Source organism: Epinephelus moara, chromosome 3 (genome assembly GCF_006386435.1).
Source record: "Epinephelus moara isolate mb chromosome 3, YSFRI_EMoa_1.0, whole genome shotgun sequence".
Taxonomy (NCBI): Eukaryota; Metazoa; Chordata; class Actinopteri; order Perciformes; family Serranidae; genus Epinephelus; species Epinephelus moara.
In genome coordinates this window covers 37,756,596-37,778,767 of record NC_065508.1, presented here as the reverse complement: position 1 = coordinate 37,778,767, position 22,172 = coordinate 37,756,596, and the positions used below count along the sequence as shown (strand labels likewise).

The following is a 22,172-nucleotide window of genomic DNA, read 5'->3' as shown; positions in this document are numbered from 1 at the left end:
ACACTTAAATTTATACCGCGATATATACCGTTACCGTGAAGGGATTCGATTTATACCGTGATATAAATTTTAGGTCATACCGCCCAGCCCTAAGATATATATGTATATATATATATATGCATATATATATATATATGCATATATATATACATATATATAATTTGTAACTGTTACACAGCTACCCATGGGTACCTGACCTGGTGCAAGACTCTGGGCAAGAACACACTCTTTCACAATGTACCTGAAACTGTGTTGTTGGTGGGTTACAGCAGACTTCACTATGAATAAAGGGATGTTGTCTGCTTAGGTGCTCTTTGGGTGTACTCTTCTTTAGCCTCTTTGGGTGTGCTTGGCCTGACAGAACTTTCTGGGTATGCTGAGTGGATGATGGACAAGACTCAACAGAGCATTTTTATATAAAAGCATTTGTTTTTGGTCTATTATTAAGGGACTTTTCTAGTTATCCCAGAATTGTAATCCTCACCCATATCTTTGTAAATATATTTCATACTGTGGATGTCTGAGTAAAACAAATCATTTGTCCCCATGTTCTATGATAGTGTGTCAACTATTGAGCCTTTTGGAAAGCGCAGACCAGATTTTACTGTGCATGTGTCGTATCCCAATGATATGATGCAATATGACTATATGACTTTTCTACTTTCTAACCTCTTCTATAGAGCCTTTTTACAGCAGACATTTTGACAAGTCATAGCAGGAAAAGCACAGGTGAAACTGATAACATTTCCAATGGTTCAGCTCTATAAAGTGTCCCAGTACACCGTAAACCCTAGTTCGCTCACTCAACTGTGTTTTTTTGGAAACATCTTGCACTTGAACTTTTAGTTTAGTACAATACAGTAACATAGAAGTTTTGAGTACACCAGACCCAAAATAATTGTCTCACATGACCCTTTCCTGACAGGAATTTTATGTCAGTTTAACATAACTTTTTGTTGTTGTTGTTTGAACATTTAATTCTGTATCATATGAGTACAAAAACATTGAGTACACAATTTACAAGATTGAAGGGATGAATTCTGATCCAGGAAGAGTTCTTTATTTCACCTCATATCATCATCATATCAGCACAACTTTGTATTACATTCCAATATCCTCACAGGCAGTAGGCAACTGTACAACTTAACTCATGGTGCACTATGTCTTTTACCACAACATGAACTGTAATCCATTTGAATCATTGTGAAATACAGCAACATTAATTACTGCGTCCTGGGTAATGTGAGTGATTTAGAACATATTTAAACACATTACGTTAAATGCACAATGATAGTGTTGTTTATTGGCCTTAAACTAATTCGGCAGAATCGGCTTTAGAAATTTTGTTCAGATTAATTCAAAACTCAAAAATTGTTGACTTAACATAAACAAAATGATGTCAAGCTCACAGGGGATGAGTTTTTGTGTCAAGTGAACATAAAGTTTTTATGTCATTTTGACAATCTAGGACATATGTTTTGACTTTACATTAAAATTTTGTGTCATGGATGGATTGGGGTTTACACTGAAAGCTTTTCTGGGGCACCAGTGGGGACAAAACCAGGACCTCCATTAAGTGGAATGTAGCTATTATTAATGTTTTTAAATAAGCCTGTGCTTTCCATACAATGATGTGAAAAAGATGTGTTCTACTTTTGTGCATCTGTAAGGGGGGGACACCTCTGCCATTCTTATTAGTCCATACAGCTTGGTGACATCAGGTAATTCCCAGCATAGCTCTGCCAATCTTCCACCTGAGCAGAGGTTTAACCAGACAGAATACCACTCCTGTGCTTGACCTATTAAGTTAAATAATGCAATATAGACTCATGAGCTATGTTGTATTTTTCCCTAGTGAAAACCTCCAGTTCTGTTCCTACTATTCATTAAGGACCATTAATAGTTACACAGTTTTTATTTGGACTTGGTCTTAACTTGAAAGAAAGTCAGGCATTCTAGACAACTAGAAAGTCCTTTGTAGGATATTTTACACAGGTTCAGTTACTAGTTTTACATTACACCCCTACTTTAAAAACTCTTCAATATGAATCATAGACTGTATGTAAAGATGGACAATGCGTCTCCGCTTTCCTCATTGTAAGGAAGTGAAGCTAAAATATCCCTGATACGGCTGCTGCCATTGTGCTCTAGTGACGTCATTTGGAGCCAGAGTCTGCACAGTAGTGATCCCCACAGTATCAATTTTTCCACACATACACACCTCTGACCAGTTGCAAGCAGTGCCACTGAATACAGTTGTCAATCATATTGTAAAATCCCAGTTTTAAAGCATTAGATACCTAATTAAAACCAAAATTATCAGAAAAACAAACACTTGAATATACAGGAGTGTGATAAGAACTATCTTAAATGCCAGAAACCATCTTTGGGAAAAATGTATTTGATGTTGTATTTGAGTTTTTAGTTTAGTCCCATCTGCTGACATGGAGAGGGTGTTTTTTTGTTTTGTTTTTTTTACCAAGACTGCAGCCAGCCACCAGGGAGCAATCCAGAAAGTGGAGCTGTCATGTCATTCATCTTTATATACAGTCTATGATGTGAACACAGTCTTCAGAGATTTTGTGTGGCTTTAGTCAAGTTTGAAATGTACTTATCTGCAGATTTTCTTTTTTGTTAAACACATGTTAAATTACATAAACATTCACAGGGTAATTCCAGTATTAGCTTGCACTAGTGAGTTGACCCACATCAGCACTGCTGCATTCAGACTTTTCCTTATTTGGCTTTGAACCAGGAAACTTTGTTGAGGTCTGACATAATTCAGTTTCTCCCTGCCATAATGTCCGGTAAAAAATTTTCTCTCTGCAAATATGTTGGCCTTAGACCGTGTCCTAAGAGCCAGCAAGTGCCTCTCTGTTTAAACTAAATCTGTCAAATATGCATTTCTGTAACGTGGTGTAAACAAACCACTATCTGTCAGCTGTGCACTCATGTTAACAAACTATGTAGGATATCAGTTGTGTGCTCAATGTAGCCTTAAGCTGTAACCACCTAAAAAATGGGTGAGTGCTTGCTGTCTTCCCATGTTTGTAGGCTACCTTTTAAACAAGAAAACACATTTGATATTGTGATATTTACTGGAAATGATATACAGCAAGTAGGTTGTTATTACCAGAAACTTTCACTTCTGGTTTGCAGGTTTGTGGTTTGGGTCATTGATTAACACATATGTTTATGGATGCAGCGAGGCTGATTGGTTCTCATAACGGGCCGGGTAGGGGCAGGCTTAAAAAAACCCTGACCCGCACATCACTAGCGTTCAAAAAGTGAGGGCCACCTCTGAAAATAAAGCACCACTATGCTTTCATACAGTAAGAACGGTCAAATAGCACTCTATGTTTATACAGACACACTCATGCATGATGTTTTGTTCATTACCTCATATGCCTGAATACATCAGATCCAAAAAGGACATCCACTACTGTTTGGATAGATTGTTTATCCTCAGACAAAGAGAAATGGAAGAAGAGTCAAAGGGCAAGTACACAGTAAGGGATAGTGAAGGATACATGGATACTGTATACAGTACATAAAATGCATATGTCACACTCAGTAAGTAACATGGAGACTTTTCCTCAGTTCTCTTCGGTCAGCCAAGAGAGGAGACCGACTTGGTTAGAAACCGGACAAATATAATCTGATATATAAATAGTCTAACCAGGACACACACACACACTGAAACACACACATGCACGCACGCATTCACGCAATCTCTCTCACACAAACACACACACACACACACACACACACACACACACACACACACACACACACACACACACACACACACACACACAGGCTAGGGAACAAACATCACTTTGACTGTCTACCTTAACTCAGTGAGGCAGCCGCCAGTGCAGCTGATATATTTACCTGGTGTGTCATACTGCAGAGGGGATTTAGAAAGGCAAACAAAAATTAGTCAGGAATACCCACAAAGTGGAGAGGATAGGGTAGAGTGGGGGGATTAATGAGGGATATCCAGGCTTTGATATTGCTGACGTTTTGAGCCAGCATGTGCTCCCTGAAAGCCCTTTGTTTAGCCTTTATTGCCAGTCGCCATCTGTTATGATCCAGTTGCCAGATTGCCCGGAGCAACATCATCAATCCCTCTCTCTCAGCTTTTGATCTGTTAAAGTAAAATACAGCTATTCCTGTCTCTGTACTCACCAAGTCAAAATCTGATATCTGTCCTGACGGATCCTGTGTAACCCCGAGGGTTCTCTGTTGTCATGTTGGCCACTTCCCACTCCTCAAAGGAAGTAATGACCTGTCCTTGCCTCAGTGCATCTCCAAAATAGACCGCCACACACATGGAGATGAGGACATCTCAGCCGCACTGAGGCTTAAGTGACAGATTTCACTGCATATATACAACTGCAGTGACTTTCTTTCTTTGATGTAGTGTTGCACATTAACAGTGCTTCAGTGACTCTGTTTAGAAACAGGTCTGCACTGTGATGTTACCCAGAGACACCTGCACTAACACACTGCAGTGTACTCTGTGATTCCTGCATATTTATATCCGAAACATTCAGAGGTTGATTTTCTCTTTAACATTCACCTGGTGTTTCTCTTCTCTCTTCTCTTTATTTGTTCACCTCATACCTGTTCCTTCCTTCCCTTCATTTCCCTCATTAAATTCAATCCACCTATCCTCCCCACCTCTCTCTGTCCCTATCTGCTGACACCTCATCTCCGTCATTCTCCACCAGGCCGGGCAAGTCTGCACGGCAAGTCCTCCCTACGGATAGAAAATGTGCGTTCAGACGACCAGGGCTGGTATGAGTGTAAGGTGCTGATGCTGGAGCAGCAGTATGACACCTTCCACAATGGCAGCTGGGTGCATCTTACCGTCAACGGTAAGAACCACAAGCATGCTTTATTCATACTGTTCGATACAAGCATGAGACTTAGACGATGGAAAGACAGTGGTGGAAAAACAGTTATTTATACTGTACATACTATATAGACTGATGTATTGTCACACAGATATATTGATTATTAGTGTTATTATTATAATTATTAGTGGCTAGTGGCATCAGCAAGAAATGATGGGTGATGGGCCTGGTGTGAGAAATTTGAACTCTTGAAACCATTTTTTAGCATTTTTGCTTATTTTGATGTTATTTCTTGAAGTATTTTCAAATGCTTCTTATCCCTAAAATCTATACAACCAAATCTAAAAGGTTATAGATGTCAATAAACCATAATAAATGACAAAATGTATCAAAATTATGTCATGAATTTAAAAAATACAAAAATCTGAATTCTTTTCATCAAATTTGTAAAAATAAACACACAAAATATATTGATCCAAAAGATTTTTAATGTTGAAACATGATAAACATATTTCCTAACACTCCATAAGTTATTTGAATTTTGCACTTTTTTTGTTTTGTTTTTGAGAAATGCTTATTTTTATGAGCAGAGTGCAAAGTCGTTTTGATAGTTTGATTTGCAGTAGAAATATTTCCCCAGTGCCTACATGGTATTTCATATCCCTAAAATCTGTACAACATAAAAGCTAAAAGGTTATGTAAGTCAATAAACCATAACAATTGATAAAAGTATTGAAATTGTATCATAATAAAAAGAGTAAAACAGACATTCCTATTGACCTGCTTCTCTGCTCCTCTGGCACCACCACGTTTTCACCATCTTATGGCCACTTGCAGCATAACGGAATGACATCATCGCAAGCTGACAGCATGATGGCACATAAGACAGAAGTTAACTTTCTGCTGCAAAAAAATGAATGATGTAGGCTAGCTGTTATAGTTGTTATTTTAGATTGATTTTAAATGGCTCATGTAAACAAAGTATTGGCAGCCATGACAGGACAATACAGTGGCGTCACTGCGCATTTTCACCATCTTTTGGCCCACTTATAGGATAACTTAATGATGTCATTACAAGCGGACAACGTGTGGTGCAAAAGACAGAAGTCTTAGCTTTCTGCTGCAACAAAAATGATTGCTCTAGCTCTTATAGTTTTTATTTTAGATTTATTTTAAACAGCATCATGTAAACAACAGTTCCCTGCAGCCGTCCGCGGGAGATCTGCTTTCAGAGAGTTAAAGGCCCTATTCAGTTCAAGACATGAACACAATCATTGCAAACACATACACACTTTTGCACACACACAATTTTGCACATAACTGGGTTTTCATAGGTCAGCCTTTTACAACACCTCATCTTAATAAACTGAGACGAACATGAGATAACAATGTAGATATGTAGTAATTGTGGTGCATTACTTTCTGAAGGAAAACGTATGAATGGTGAATTAGAACAGCCTGGAGATAAACTTAGATAAACTACTGTAATACTTTAAATAAACCAGTTTACAGATGTAAGATATGTAAGTTTTTTGGTTGTTTTGAAGATGGATTTTTTCAAATGGCAATGGCCATGGCATGTCTCAAAGGTACTTGAAAATGATCCAAGGTCATGACATCAAATAACTTGTCCTGTCCAACAGTCCTATCCTGAATATAAGTTTGCAGTGATATAAAACATAGAAACACAGCAAATCCTCACATTTCAATGGCTTGACCCAACATGTTTGGATTTTTTACTACAATAAAATGACCAAAATTATTGAACATAATTCAGCTATAGTCATAACACAAAAATCTAAGGCTACTTTCTGTGTTTCTGGGCATGTTTGTTACATTTTCACACACTGTGCATTCCAGTACCCATACTACCATACTATTATTAGTGTATCAAATGCAGTATACCAAAAATACCAGGATGTTATATTGCATCCAGTCATATTCTGCAGTATGCTAGCGAGCATGCTATTCTGACCCACGATCTTCTGTACAGCAGAAGATAAGTCACATCGATTGAACCACAAACCAATGTCAGCTGATTGACAGCTCATTATCAGCTGACTGACAGCTCACTGACAGCTATCAGAAGTCACAATGACAAATGACAGTGCATTTAAGTAACTGGTGATCAGTCAAATAGTAATAAAAGGGACATTTATTGCTTAAATGAACAAAATAATCATAAAGATTAGCAACAACAAAAGGACATGACGATGAGAATAACAATGACAGAAAAATGCAAAGTAACAGCTGCAGAGCTCTCCAGGTTGTCCTTCGTCTCTAGCAGCTCAGTTAACTGTGTTTTTGTTTTATCTTCATGGTAAGAGATATATAACCAAGAGGGTGAAAGTTCAGGGCGCAATGTTATGAGACTTTAGTATGTCCTGACTGTGTGCACACTAGCGCAACAGTACATAGTTTTTAAAGGGTTAGTGCACCCAAAAATGAAAATTCAGCCATTATCTACTCATGCATATGCCGAGGGAGGCTCAGGGGAAGTTTTATAATCCTCACATCACTTGTGGAGATCCAAGGGGAGAGTGGGTAGCAGCACAACTCCACCTAACGGAGGCTTACGGCGTCCCAGATTCAAACGTCCAAAAACACATAATTGAAACCACAAAATATCTCCATACTGCTCGTCCGTAGTGATCCAAGTGTCCTGAAGCCCCGACATAAAAAGTTGTTTGGAAAACGCCATTTGAACTCTGTTTTTACCCTCATTGTAGGCTGTAGCTCTGACTGCCTCCCTGTACACTGTGCTTACGTGTGGCTTGCGCGAGACCGTGAGACATTGGCACTGCATTCATGTGTGTTCACATGCTTCAGGACACTTGGATCACTACGGACGAGCAGTATGGAGATATTTTGTGGTTTCAATTATGTGTTTTTGGACGTTTGAATCTGGGGCGCCGTCAGCCTCCATTAGGTGGAGTTGTGTTGCTACCCCGTCTCCCCTGGGATCTCCGCAAGTGATGTGAGGACTCTAAAACTTCACCAGGGCCTCCCTCGGCATATGGGTGAGTAGAAAATGGCTGAATTTTCATTTTTGGGTGCACTATCCCTTTAAGGGCAGCTGTTGTACCTACTAAAAGTAAAAAGAAAAAGTATGCAATTGGGAGAGCACCCATACTCTGGGTATAGACATTGTCCAGGAACCATACAGTCAAAGGTTAAGTCCCCATAGTAAGAGGTCCAAAGTATCCTTGACATTGATTACTGCTCATTCTGTGTGGTGTCTCACTGGCTTGATGGTTGCTGTGTCATATCAGGATTGTCAGAGTTGTCTTTGAGCAAAAAACAGTGAGGCCCCCTACATGCCTCATGTCACTGATACTGTCTCTGGAGACAAGCACCAGACAAACACCTGAGTGTAAAATAAGTAACCCACACAAGTTAAAACACTCATGGGACTGTCTCACAGAAACTACTGTGTGAATATTCTTGCCTTCACTTGGTAGCTCAAGCATTCATCGAGACACTTAATCAGACAGCATATGATGATGCTAGTTGCTGTGGTAACAGACACACCAGATACGGTCCTGTACACCCCCCAACCCTCTCGTGGTCACGGCACATTAGCTCAATTTCATCAGTGTTGCTCTGGTTCTGTTTGACTTCCCTTTGCCTCTTTTCTCTCTCACAGAGATGTTTAAAGGCCTCAGGCTTCCTGCTCTGCCTCTTTTCTCTTCATATCTATCACTCAGCTGTTGTCCTTTAGTGTCATGTTGCTCTATAAGACATGAGCCACTGCACTTTCATCAGTTGTGGTAGTCAGACAGTCAGTGGTGTTGTACAAACCACAGCTGACTTGGTGCTAGGTCTACCAAAAATATTGAGGTTATCTTTGGTCAGAAATGTGCCAGAAATAGGAGTGGGAATCACTAGGCCCACGATATATTATCACAATACATAGGTCATGATACAATATTATTGCGATAATAAATGTATCACGATATGCTGAGTATTGCGATAAAATATATTGCGATACATTGCATTTTTTTCTTACCTTATTTTCCAACTGCAAATAATTTCCTAGACAGACTGACCAACACCGTCATAAAACCTGACAGAAATGCTGCATACATCTGACAAACTGAACTGTTGGCGGATTTAACGGCAGATTAAGCAAGCTTCTACGAGGCCAGATGAAGTGCGTGAGTGAAGCACTTTACATGCAGGTATCCTGCTAACTGAATGGCAACTCTCATGTTAGAAGTGTTGTCTGTTACAACAAGCCCCCATTCTTGTGCTGCAGGAGGTCTGCAATGTTTGCTCCGGTGTGACTTCAATGTACTGCTCTAGTTTGGAGAACGTGAGACAGCAGCCGCCAGTTCTCTGTGAGATAATGTGCCGTTACAGTCGCTTATGAATCCACTGACCTTGATGTCCAGGCGTCACGAGTTAATGCCACCCGTCCTGCTGTACTCAGATTCTTCAACTTTATGCTCCACTTCTCTGTAGAAAGAACATCTTGGTGAAAGAATGTCGGGACGGAGTCACATACCTGGGTTCTAGTATGATTAGCATGTAACAACAGCCTTCGTTTTCAGCAACGCTGTATAGACACAGATCTTTGCGCATGAAGTAGATGATGGACTGTGTTATTTTCTGAGCTCTCTCAGGGTTGGATGTTAATTCTATCAAGCCAAGTGTGTCAAGTGTTGGTTGATTTTTTTGGCAAAGCAGGTTTTGCATCAGTATGGCTGGTGGCTAACGCTATTTTTTGATGGTGGAGTGTGAGGTGAGCCCTTATGTTCGTAGTATTTCCATAGTATTTTATTCTCATATGACACTACTTGCAAATAGCATGTGCCATATCCAAGGTCTTCTTTCTGTCTGTGTTGAAAAATCCAAAATAAGACATTTGATTTAAACGCCAACGGCGCATTTCTGCTGTCTTTCTGCGGTGACTCCATCTTTGTTTTGATGAACTTCTTGCCAAATGCTGCCCACCAAGACCTCTGCTGACCTCACCAGGAAAGAAAAAACATAAGCACTATCTAGTGGACCAAAAAAGCAATTGATTTTATTATTCTAGTTCCAAAAGTTGTATTAAAATGTGTATTTGTGAAAATTAATAATGTAAAAAATAAAAGATACTTGGCGTCTATTGATACAATATCGCCATGCAAAATATCAAAATACTATGCTGTATCGATTTTTTCTCTCACCCCTAGCCAGAAAGAGGATGATTTTATGTGAACTCTGATGGGAATAAAATGAGAAGAGTTTATCAGTCTATCATTTAAAATCATAGACAATGTATTTAATAATGAAGTAGTGGGTGTGCTTCTCAGTCTTGTCTACCATTTTATACAGTGTCATACTCTGTTGTAACGGCTCAGTTTTGTGTCTTTTGCACTTTTTCAGGTGGTTGCTTGTAAAGTTGGAGATCCTGAAATGTTACCTCCTCCACTGCACTCACATTTATCATGGAAAAGGCATCTGCTGAATGCTCAGTCTTAGCTAAAAAAAACAGTCCATCACCATGGCCTAATGTTCAATGTCCCCAGTTACATTTCAATTGGCTGTTCAGTACTGTCAGTCAATAAGTGGTCCCTCTGACTGACAGAAAGCACCCAGCATGTGCACCTAAATTCATAGTCTCCTCACCTCCAAGACATCCTGATTGGCCACTTCAAATCTCTGATGTGGGATATTGGTAGAGCTCATCTTTTCAATGTAGCGAGGTTAAGGTAAGATCCATATAACCTCTATAAACAGATCTCTGCATACGAGTGCAGAATCTTGAGGCAGCTGGACAAAACTTTGATATCGGAAACATTCTGGTATTAACCTATCACATTTAAGCAGACTTCAGTCGCATGCAGGTAAAAGAGACCGCATTGGCCAAAATGCATCTCCAACATGCTAGCTTTATTAGCTTTTTATGACATTTGTCTGCATTCATATGCAGACATCAGTTTGCAGAGATTAGCAAACAATGATCAGCTTATAGAAAGACAGGTCTTGGCCCGGATATCCGCCAGCTACACCGAAACCCCCAAAATATTGTTGCCCCCAGAGGCTAAATTAACGTCAGCTGATGGATTCAGAGATTACTCAATACCTAAAATGTGATAATATCAGTTTGTATAGTGTGTATATTTGTATTTTCAAATTACAAATGACTTATATTTTGATTAAATATATTTTCTCATAACAATATTTTGTATTTTATTTTGATACATTTGATTAGCAAGTGTTTGTAATTTGGAACAAGATAGTTTTTCATGTATTTGTAACCATCTCTAACTGCAAGCTTATATTGTGAGTCCAGTTTTGAAACATGATCCCGCTACAAGGCTTTACAAATTTGATTGACTGTACATCTTACTGTAATCAGTATGTTCTCCCGAGGGCTTTTGTTAAATAGGAAATGTGTTTAAGTGAGGAGATATTCATGAAATTAAAGACACTCTTTACTGTATTTGTGGCTAGGTGTTTCCAGTTTTTCACTAAGAAGAGAAAGACAAAGCTAGATGCCAGTGAAGGTGTAGAAAATAGCCAGTGTGGGTGGGAAGTCAATACGAGACAAAATTGACAGTATACCAGTAAAACTGAAAGCTAGCCTGGTTAAAAAATACTACCTATAACATGTTACTGTTCATCGATCAGCCAAAACATTAAAACCACTGACAGGTGAAGTGAATAACTGATCATCTTATTACAATTGAATGTTGAGCTGGGGATCCTTAGGTCCTGACGTTCATGTGAAGGCTACTTGACACGGATCCCCAAATCCCAATCTGATTGAGCATCCGTGGGCTGTGATGGTACATCACCTCGTAACCCACAGGACTCATAGGCCCTGGTGCCAGACACCACAGGAGACCCCCAGAGGTCCTGTGTCCATGCCTCGACAGGTCAGAGCCAAGTCCAATTCACGGTGGGGCCCCAGACCTTTCAAGGTATGGACACAGGACTTCTAGGGTACCGACATGTCCTATGGATACTTGATCAGATTGGGATCTGGTAAATTTAAAGGCCAGATCAATGTCTCGACCTCTTTGTCATGTTCTTTGGGCCATTCCTGAACAGTTTCTACAGTGTCGTATAGTGCATTGTCCTACTGGGGGACCACTGCCATCAGGGAGTGCTGTTGCCATAGAGGGTTGTACTTGGTCTGTAACGATGTTTGGGTGGGTAGAGTATGTCAGTTAGCATCCACATGAATTCCAGGACCAAAGGTTTCCCAGCAGAACAACTGCATTATAACGTGATAATCAGTATTAATTACTTAGCCTCTCAGTGGTTTTAATGTTTTGGCTGATTTGTGTGCTGTGGAACTGGCCACTGGAAAAGATGGTTGCACCCTGTTACTTTCTAAACACAGGCAGACAAAGACTCATCGTTACTGATAGGTGCACTGAATATTTTCGTGTATGCAGGTAGCCAATGGGAGTTGGTGGTGAGTAAATGAATAAATGTGCACCATATGATACATGCCAAAAAGATTTCACAGAATTTATTTCTCCTTCATCATCAAATTTTAAGCATCTCCGTCACGATGGAAGTTTACATGGGGGGCAGGAGATGGCATGATAGTGCCCTGTATGACAGCAGCTGCTTTGAGTGCTGTAGCAATGTCCTGATTCACTCAAAAGCAAGGCAGTGATTCTGAAGCTAGGGATGATTGCTCTGTGAAATGCTCAGTGAAATAAAGGTCCTTTGATGGGGAGACATACAGCAGTGACGCAGAGGCAGGGTCAGGGGGACCGGGGCTCTGGGGAGTCCCCGCCGCTTTGCTGTTTGCTAATGTCATCTACATGAAGCTCCACAGTAAGAAAGCTCACCTCTGCTTGGCTGGAGAGAAGAAGGGGCTCAGGCAGGATGTCCAGTCTTTGACGGCAGCAGTGTTCTGCACTGTGGCAGATGTACGTATGTACTGTGTGTACGAATCCACCCATCTGTGGCTATATAACTCTTGGTGGAGTCATCAAAGCATAGTGCATAAAAGACGCTGACTCTAGTGCAAATCTTTCATGCGCTAGAGCCAGCGTCTAAATATTTTTGTCTGGTCCATTACAAATATCAAACTAACAATTAAGGTTTACAATTAAAGGTCCAGTGTTTAGGATTTAGGGGGATCTATTGTCAGAAATGGAAATAATTATTCATAGCTATTTTTTCATTAGTGTATCATCGCCTGAAATTAAGAATCGTGATTTAATCACCTTAAAATGAGCTGTTTATAGCTACATATGGAGCAGGTCCTCGTCCGTGGAGTTCACCATGTTGCCTTTACAGTAGCCCAAAACGGAGGTGGTTGATGGGTCCGACAACCACCGACTTTTAATCTGGATGCAGGTGTTCTCACCCCGTAAGATTGTAGAGCCAGATGCTGTTCTTTTTTCCTAAACCCAACCATGTGTTTGTTGGCAAAATGTAACCACATGCATTTGTTGATGAAGGAAAAAAAAAAAAATCAATTCTCTGTGTTGTACCGCCCTAGTGCATTTATTTTGAAAGACACTGTATGTAAACTGTACATTTCCTGTGAAAATGGAAATGTATTTTGAAAATGATGCATGTAACAGGCTGAAGTTGACATGGCTTCCCAGAACGGAAGGAATCCCTTAAGTTGCGAAATCCAGGTAAATAAATTTTATTAAGTGCCTTACTTACAGCAAAGTGCAAGAGCAATGTTTGAGAGCAATGGTACGAGTTGTTTGAAATGTCCTGTTTATGTCCTATTTAACTTTGCGATTTACATAAAGAAGGAACAGGAAAATGGTGAGGGCACAGCTGAAAATATAAAGTGAGCTAGTATAGCTCGTGGGCTAGCAATAGCAGTCCTCAAAGTTGTAAATTATACAGTGTCTTGTCACACATTATTGTAATTAACCTCTGTAGTCTAGCCTTGCTTCCTTTCTTCTCTGCTGCTTGTCACTGTTGTGTTTCATAAACAAGAATTGAAGTATCAGTATTTCCCTGAAGGAGCAGTTAAATGAATCCCCTCTCTCAAACTGGCTGGGCATTGGAACGCATTGTGATTTCACATGTAAGATGGGTGGTGGGAGAAATAATCAATTCATAAATGCATCACCAACTGGACATGGACATTTTAGCATTGATTCACAAATTTCAATAATCAATCATCTAAATGTTTATTAATAACATGATGTTGACGGAACAAAAGAGGCGGAACTCAACCACGAGAGCAGTGCACCACCCTGACGGTTGTTTGTAACTTTGAATTTGTAACTTATCTTGAGAAAAGGCAGTGGTTGCAAGCTTGTTTTAATTCAACGTCTCCACCAGCTTGAAGTTGCCCTATCGCACGGGCCCTATCTAGATCAGTCAAACGTGGCATGCCGATTCTTGGAGCAGACACCAATTAACCACTGTAGCAGGGCCATGCTCACAGGTGCTGACAATCAGGTGCCAATCAGGCACCTGATTGTCAGCACCTGGGGGTACCAGAAGCTCAAAACAAGAGTCAATAGCAACAGCAAAAAAACAAAAAAAGCTGTTTGGCATAGGCAGAGAAGATTTTGCAAATTTTTCATGGGTGCAACCCACATACACATCTCTGCTGCTCATCCCACAAATGCATGTTCCTTACAAATGTGGCACCATTTAAAAGGAAAATAAACACGCTTTCCAGCGGTATACGATTTATTGCCAAGAAGCATTGTTTTTAATAGGAACTAGCTATTAATTACTGTCAAATAGCTAAAATATAAATATAAATGGATTACATGGGAAGGTTAGAATAAGAGGGTGAGTCCGTGGTTGCCTTGAAACAATAAAAAGCCGCAGCAAGCATTTTTTTTTTTCCACTACTGGCATTCAGTTTAAAAAAAAAAAAAAAAGGCAGTCAGTGCACCTTTCTGTGTGATTTGGGCCTTACAGTAGATGTTGCAGGTGTATTAATGGAAACACACTGAACGTAATAAGACACAGTACAGCATCACCCGGATGTGCCAATCATCGGCTCCCTTCTATAATGTGGTCTGTAATGACATGACATGACAACAACCTTCAGGGGATATGTTTTTTCTGGTGGCACTCTGGTGGAAGTGGAGCTGTGTGGAACAGTGTGGATGAATGGAAAATGAAAACAATAAACAGTTTATTTTAGGTGGTAACACGTTATGTGACATTGCAAAAGTAATAATATTACCCGAATTCCAGTTGGTAATGCATTATATTACTTTGTTACTGCTAAAATGTAGTATATGACTGTAACACATTACTGTTGTAACACATTATCCCCAACACTGATCATGACCAAATATATATTTGTATCACTACAGCTCTTTTAATAATAAGTATTTGAGGTCCTAAGAAATGTGATAAGCTTTTACTCATAAGTTTGTGAGTAGGAATAAAAATGAAAAGTAACTCTTATTTTTATCTTTTAAGTCCAAAATTTTACTTTTAACTGGTTGATATATGCGGGCCCAGGGTGTCAGCGCTGGACTGAGTACATGCAATTTTTTTGACCATAGAATTGAGAATGAATGGTCAAGCCTTAAGAGCTCCATCGTCTGTGAAGCCTGTATATGCTGAGCTGAAAGTAATGATAAATAAAATATTTTTGGGTTAATTTTATGGGGGTTGATGTGATCTATGAGATGTCATCCCATGTAGATGAATCTACCCAAGCTTTACATCCTCACATCCAAATTTTTGTCAATACAGTCAATAATGCAGTGCTGGCGGGCTGTAGATATTACTGTACGCAGTCACAGAGAACCAGTTGGTTCTTAAAGCACTGGTGTTCATCCTTCACTGGTAAAGCTGTACTACCTGTGACTCCCATCATATTTTTGAATACCTACCTTCCATCACCTGGGCATTAATTGTATGTGTGTGCTTAATTCTTTACTACATGTACCAGCATCATGTTTAAGTGTGGCTAATATTTTTAGGAGTCACAGTGACAGAAATTTTAAGGTTCAGGGCCCTGCTACATATCCATGCTGCATGAAGCTTCAGCAGTGTTGCTATTTATAGACCCCCATTTGCAATCCACCTCTCCCTATCATTGTCAAACATCAGTGGTTTTCAGTGATTACTCTTAGCACTTTAGCTCTCAGCCTTGTTGGCATTGAAGAAGTAAGCGATGCATATAGATTCCGGGTGAGATGCATATAGATTGTGGGTGAGAGTGCTACATCGCACTGATGCTTTCCCTCTACAAATTGACACAGATGCTTCATTCCTGTGAAGTTATACCACCCTCAAACTCCTTCCAGACCGTGTGTGAGTGGAAAGCAGGATGAGCGGGAAGAGAGGATATTTGTAAGAATGATGTAATTATTTTGCACGCTGTTTGCTTGAATGAAAGAAATACCAGGCCATTTGTTGTGTGGAATGAGGTTTAACTCCTATTCTTCTGTTTTTTGTATGCAAGTTATTGCTGTTGTTAGACATACATGCAGTGTTACCCATTAAGCGGTTTATAAAACAGATATATGGATTTATGGATGGATGAAGAGGATCACTGTGACTTCACACAGTCCTGTGGGCAGCATCCCAGTTTCTGGCTTCTTGGGGCATTTCTCTCTCCTCTTTTTGCCTTCTAAAATGATTTAGACTCCCACTGTTTTCCTCGCTCTCCCTCACAGATCAGGCCCCAATCCAGCATGAGGTGATGCCAAAGAAGCAAGGTTCATATCTCCCAGGGTTAGTCTTCAACTGCTCCCCCTAAAATAGCTTCAGCACATCCTCCCGCTTGCCATCCCTGTATTCTGCAGCAGAACTCTGCAGTGCTTGCATGCTGCACAACAGCCTCTTTCTCTGTCGTTCCTCTCTGTTGGTGTCTTTCTTTCTCATTCTTTTCCCCCTCTTTACCCACCTCCTCCCCCTTTTCTCTCTTGTGAGCTGCTAGGCACTTGCAAATACACACATACAAAAACTTTGAGCACAGGTTGAGGTCATTGAGTAAATGGGGATAAAAATGTCATTGTGCCCCCTCCATGTCATGGTCTAAAAACGGATTTAGATTTGACCACTGGGCACTGCTTATCCCATATACTGTTGGATTAACAAGTAGAATGGAGTATCCAAACCCCCAAGACAAAATGCTGCGTGAAGAGAATGATCAAAATCTAAAAAGTTAATAGATCTGTTTTTCTAAACATAAGAGGATTTTACATTCAGCCTTCACTAGAACTTATTTCAGAGTACAATGAACCCAGTTACATATTACAGATCATATTTTGCCCTGTAGTCATTATGATGCATTGTGTTGACCTCACTTGCACTTGTTTTTTACTTGGGTGGCCTGTTTTTAGTGACTGTGGTGATATGGAAATAGAGGTACAGTATGGCATTGTATCAGTCTGGTAAAACACATGTTCCAGGAGCAGTGCCTCAGCCTCTGCTCTATATGAGAACTAAATATGATGTTGAAATAGTGAGAATATCAATATGCCACTTATATCTACAGTGACATTAATAATAATGCACTGTTCATACATATATCTTTGAAAAGTAGTGCACCAAAATTCATCTAGAACCTATGTTCTAGTTTAAAGGGCAAAAGTCTGTGGAGGCAGGTTTGGGTGGTGAATGGGTCAAACGAAGACAAGAATTTCTTCCAACCATGATTCTTTTCCTAAACCCAACCTACATAACTTCACTTGCTTAAACCTAATCTACGTTACTTTAAGGGTGCTTTCATACCTGCCGTGTTCCGGTTCAATCAAACTCAAGTGTCTTTGCCCCCTAAGTGTGTTTGGGCAGGTGTGAACACAGCAATCGCACTTGGGTGTGCACCAAAACAACCGGACCAGAGTTTGTCTGTAACCAGACCGAGACCACCACTTCAAGGAGGTCTTGGTCCGGTTACAGACAAACTCTAGTGTGGTTCGTTTGTGGTGAGAACGTGTTCCGACCTCAATCTGAACCAAATGCATTTGCTTACTTATTGTTTGGGTCAAACAAGCACGAGCATGTTACAGTCCTGGAGGATTATCAATGTGTGCCTCCTCCTGTACTGCCTTAATATGCGCATTCGGCACATCCAATGCATGCACCTCGTTTTCAAACTGTATGGTTTGCCTAAAATGAACAATGCAAGCAATATAGTACACAATGAAGTGCTAAAATCAACCCTCGTAGTTGTCCCCCCAGTGTGAGAAGACAGAAAGTGTTGCATTTATCTTGCAAGTCTACACTTATTCAACATTTTGGTCACTTCCTGGGTTTTTCCTGCATGGAAATTCTGACCAGTCAAGAGCAGCTTTCTCGCACGACGGATTTGATCTGGTCCGCTTGTAAATGCTGCCGTGAGAACAAGAACCCACTCTAGGCAATTATGCAACTTTGTAACAAAATTAGTGCCTGATTTGGATCAAAGCAAGCGAACTCTAGGTCTGAAAGCACTGTAAGTAAAGTATGTTACCTTAACTGTTTAACTTACTGTTAACTACTTATTACACTACGCTTTACATTAGATACGTAACTTGACAATGCCGAACCCATGATTCTTTTGCTAAACCTATCCTACAAAACTTCACATTCCTACCCCTTACTTACATAACTTAAATTTAAATATGTAATGTGAGGATGCCCAAACATGATTCTTTTCCTAAACCTAACCTACATAGCTTTACGTTAAGTACGTAATGTGAGGGTACCATACAGTGATTTTTTTCTTTACGTTAAGTATGTAAGGTGATGACACCCAACGATGATTCTTCTCCGAAATGTGAATGAATTCACTTGCTCAAACCTAATCTTTGTTACTTCAGGTTAAGAAAGTTACATTAAGTTTGTAATATTACGTTAACTACATGCTATGCTACACTTTACATTAAGTACGTAACATCACAATGCCCAACCATGTTTCCTTTCCTATACCCAACCTATGTAACTTCACATGCCTAAACCTAACCTACAGTATGCAATTTTATGTTTAGTACGTAATGTAACAACACCATTCACGGGGCACTAATTTGTTAGTTGTCATATGAACCATTGTATGAGGGTATAGTGGCCAAGGTAAGATGTTGGGAGGATCTGCTTATAATGAGACTTGGGCCATTTTTATGCCATGCCACGTCATGAACACAAGTTTTTACTGTGTCCTTACAGTAGGAAATAGCTTCACCAAGCTGAACCTTGGTGGTCTTGCTTGGTAGAATTGCAGACAGCAACTAACCTGTGATGATGTCCTACCTTAAACCAAAGTCGTCTCTTGGACTAAACCAGGGTTTTTAAAGTCTGACACGGTGTGTAGAGAAAACTGAGACAACAGTGGCCCCCCAACACCTCCCAGTTACCCTGCCACCCACCTCGTCCCACTATTTGCGATCATGCTCTTAGTTTTGAAACTACAGTTGGAGGCTTTGGGAGATGCAAAAAGCAGGTAGAATATTGTCATGGAGTCAGCGAGTGAACAACTTTAGCACTGTTTTTTTTTTTTTTAGCTTTTATTTGTTTACATTTTGGCAAAGTGGCACCATTGAAAGTATGCCACATTAGCAATCACCAATTCCTGTTTGTAATGTACCCATGGACAGGGGCGGACTGGGGCAAAAAAGAGGCCCGGGAATTTAGTACCTGACTGGCCCACTCAGGGGCCGGGGCGGTGAGTGATGGCGGCGAGTGATGGCGGCGGATGATGGCGGTGGATGCTGGTGGTGGATGATGGCAGTGGATGATGGCGGTGGATGCATGTGGTGGATGATGGCGGTGGATGATGGCGGCGGATGCTGGTGGAACAAAAAAATATACATGTAAACATTATTGAAGGGATAATGACACATCATTTAACCTGAGGCCTTGATTAGAACAAATATGTAATATTTTTAACGTTAGTTAAAATAGTTAGTCTGCAATAGTCGCTTAATAGTGTGAAGACTGGTGAACATGTAAGTCACACTAATAATGATCATAACATAATAATAAACATATCATATCACCTATGGTGCCTCAGATAAGCACAATTACATGTTCTTAAGTATATACTGAATAAGTGCAGCTTAAGTTTTATAAACTGCAAATAATACACTGTAAGAACAACACATTAATACACATTTCCCCTTCACAGTGCATGTAGACTGTCTCAATTTCTATATTATCCAACAATACCCACACAAAAGGAAGAAAACTGACATTCATTTTAATGTTGATGAATTAGCAAAGTAATATACAGCAGAGCAGCATTTAGCTCACCAGCTTAAGGGAAATACACAAGAGATAATGTTAGATCAGATGTTCAGCTATTTTATTAGTTACTTAGCCATGCTGATGTTGGCTAATGCCACTGAGCGCTGTCTGGCTCTAGTAACGTTACACAATAATGACGTTTTGACAGCCAAACTAATCTACATGCATTGTGCTAAAAGTTAACAAGCTAGCCAAATAATGTTATCACATTAGCTTACAGCCGCCTCACCTGACTAGCATCCGCCTCCCGGTCACGTTGTCCTCCTCCTGCAGACGGCGACGTGAGAGCTGCAGGTGCTGCTGCGGATGCGGAAGGTGCTGCTTGAGATGCAGCAGCAGAAAATAAATGTGTCAACTTTTGACACTTGGCAGCATCTGCCTGTAGTGCCTGCCTTTTTTTGTCTCTCAACTTCTCCGCTCCTCCTTTCCGTTTCTTCTCCATTTTTGTATGTGTGTATGATTGATTGATTGATTGATTGATTGATTGACAGATGCAGAGGGAGGAGGGGCCTTCGGTCTTCGGCTGTGATTGGCCAACAGCCCCAGGACCGAGGTGAAAGGGGTGTGACACACCCATGTGGGCCAATGTTGATTAGCCAGACACTAGAGAAACTGTACACATTGGTTATCATATTAAAGGTCAGCCCAACTGCACCGAAAGTCGTTTTTTTTTTTCTCAGTCCGGCCATACCGGCCCACTGACGCAGCGGCCCACCGGGAAAACTCCCGGTACTCCCGATGGCCAGTCCGCCTCTGCCCATGAATATACAGACTGGACCATTAACACTGGATTAGTTTAATACTAAAGGATGATGATTCTCAGGCAAGTTCTGCAGTTATGAGGAGCGAATTTATTTGTTTTTGATACTTTGATAGCAGCGCTATCCCAAAAACCTTGTCTATACACCAAGAATGGACATATTCTGTGGATCAGTTTTGAATATTGCAGGGAGCATAGATGCACTACAAGCAGAAACAGACACAGTGAGCTGTGAGATGAAGTGCTGCATGATAGGCTCTTACTATTGGTTGTTCAATCCTCAACAATGCCTTTTACCTTGCCATGTTGTGCTGTGGAAAAACACTCCATGCCAGAAAGGCTTGAATGGTGATTGGTCACAGCTCAGCTCAGTGTGAATATTCTCAGCCTGATTGAAAATGACCAAAGGTAATGTTAACATCCATCGAACAATGGATGACTGAACAGTAACAACCCTAAGCTTGAAGAAATAGAGGGACCTCACAATGTCAAGGTCTTCTTTCTTTTTTGATAATATTCTAAATCTATTATTTTTTTGCAGTTTATGGGACATTTCTCTCAAGTTGCTCATTGCCTTTCTTCCCATATTTTTTATAAAGCAATCGCACCAATGTGATCAGGGTTCAAAGATTTAAAAACTTGCAAAAGGTGTCTGAAAGCAGCACAAGAAAAGTGATGTTGTTCCATGTTTCATATGGTTAAACAGCATCATCTTTGATTCACTGAGTCTGTAGATGCACATACGCCACTGCTCAGAACAGGTCCATGTATCCTGACCCCATGGTAGTAATCACTACCATAGCAGATTCATGAATCAAATCTCATTACCTGCAGATTTTGCATGACAGGATGTAGTTAACAATGACTTATGAGCACAGTCAACCTGCACACAGTACAGTATACATTCATACAACATGACCAGTGTTGGGCAAGTTACTCTCAAAATGTCATATATTACATATTACTTGTTACCTTCGTTTGAAAGTAATAAATTACTTCACAATTTTACTCTCTGTGTAGAGTAATAAATCACCTATTACACTATTTTTGCATTACTTTGACCAAAATGAGCTCAGAAGAACTAATGTTGATTTTAAATGGATGAGGGTCATGTTGTTTCACAGCAGGTAATCAAAGCACAGAAGCTCCAGTTTATTACAGTTCATTTCAAATCCAGTGCTGCTCAGGTCTGACCCATTCATGCACTCACATACAGTGGTTACTACTTTGTATTGAAATCCCCTGCTTATATTAATAATACCGTGATGATATAGAACCTTTTAAAATAAATGTATAGCCTTGGACATGATATAGAACCTTTTAAAATAAATGTATAGCCTTGGACACAGGGAGGCTCAGGCAGAGGATCAAAGTCTAATAATTATGAGATTTTGACAAATATTTGTGGACCTATGATA

General features: G+C 40.1%; 1 protein-coding gene across 3 annotated transcripts in view; it reads left to right on the top strand.

Annotated features, from left to right (window-relative positions):
* LOC126384344 (protein turtle homolog B-like) overlaps window positions 1-22,172 on the top strand; it is a 285,326-nt gene that overhangs the window by 123,648 nt on the left and 139,506 nt on the right. For all 3 annotated transcript variants that reach the window (XM_050035368.1, XM_050035376.1, XM_050035361.1), the window contains exon 3: window positions 4,737-4,883. In XM_050035368.1, coding sequence (XP_049891325.1) covers window positions 4,737-4,883 — 147 coding nt within the window. The remainder of the gene's footprint in view (window positions 1-4,736; window positions 4,884-22,172) is intronic.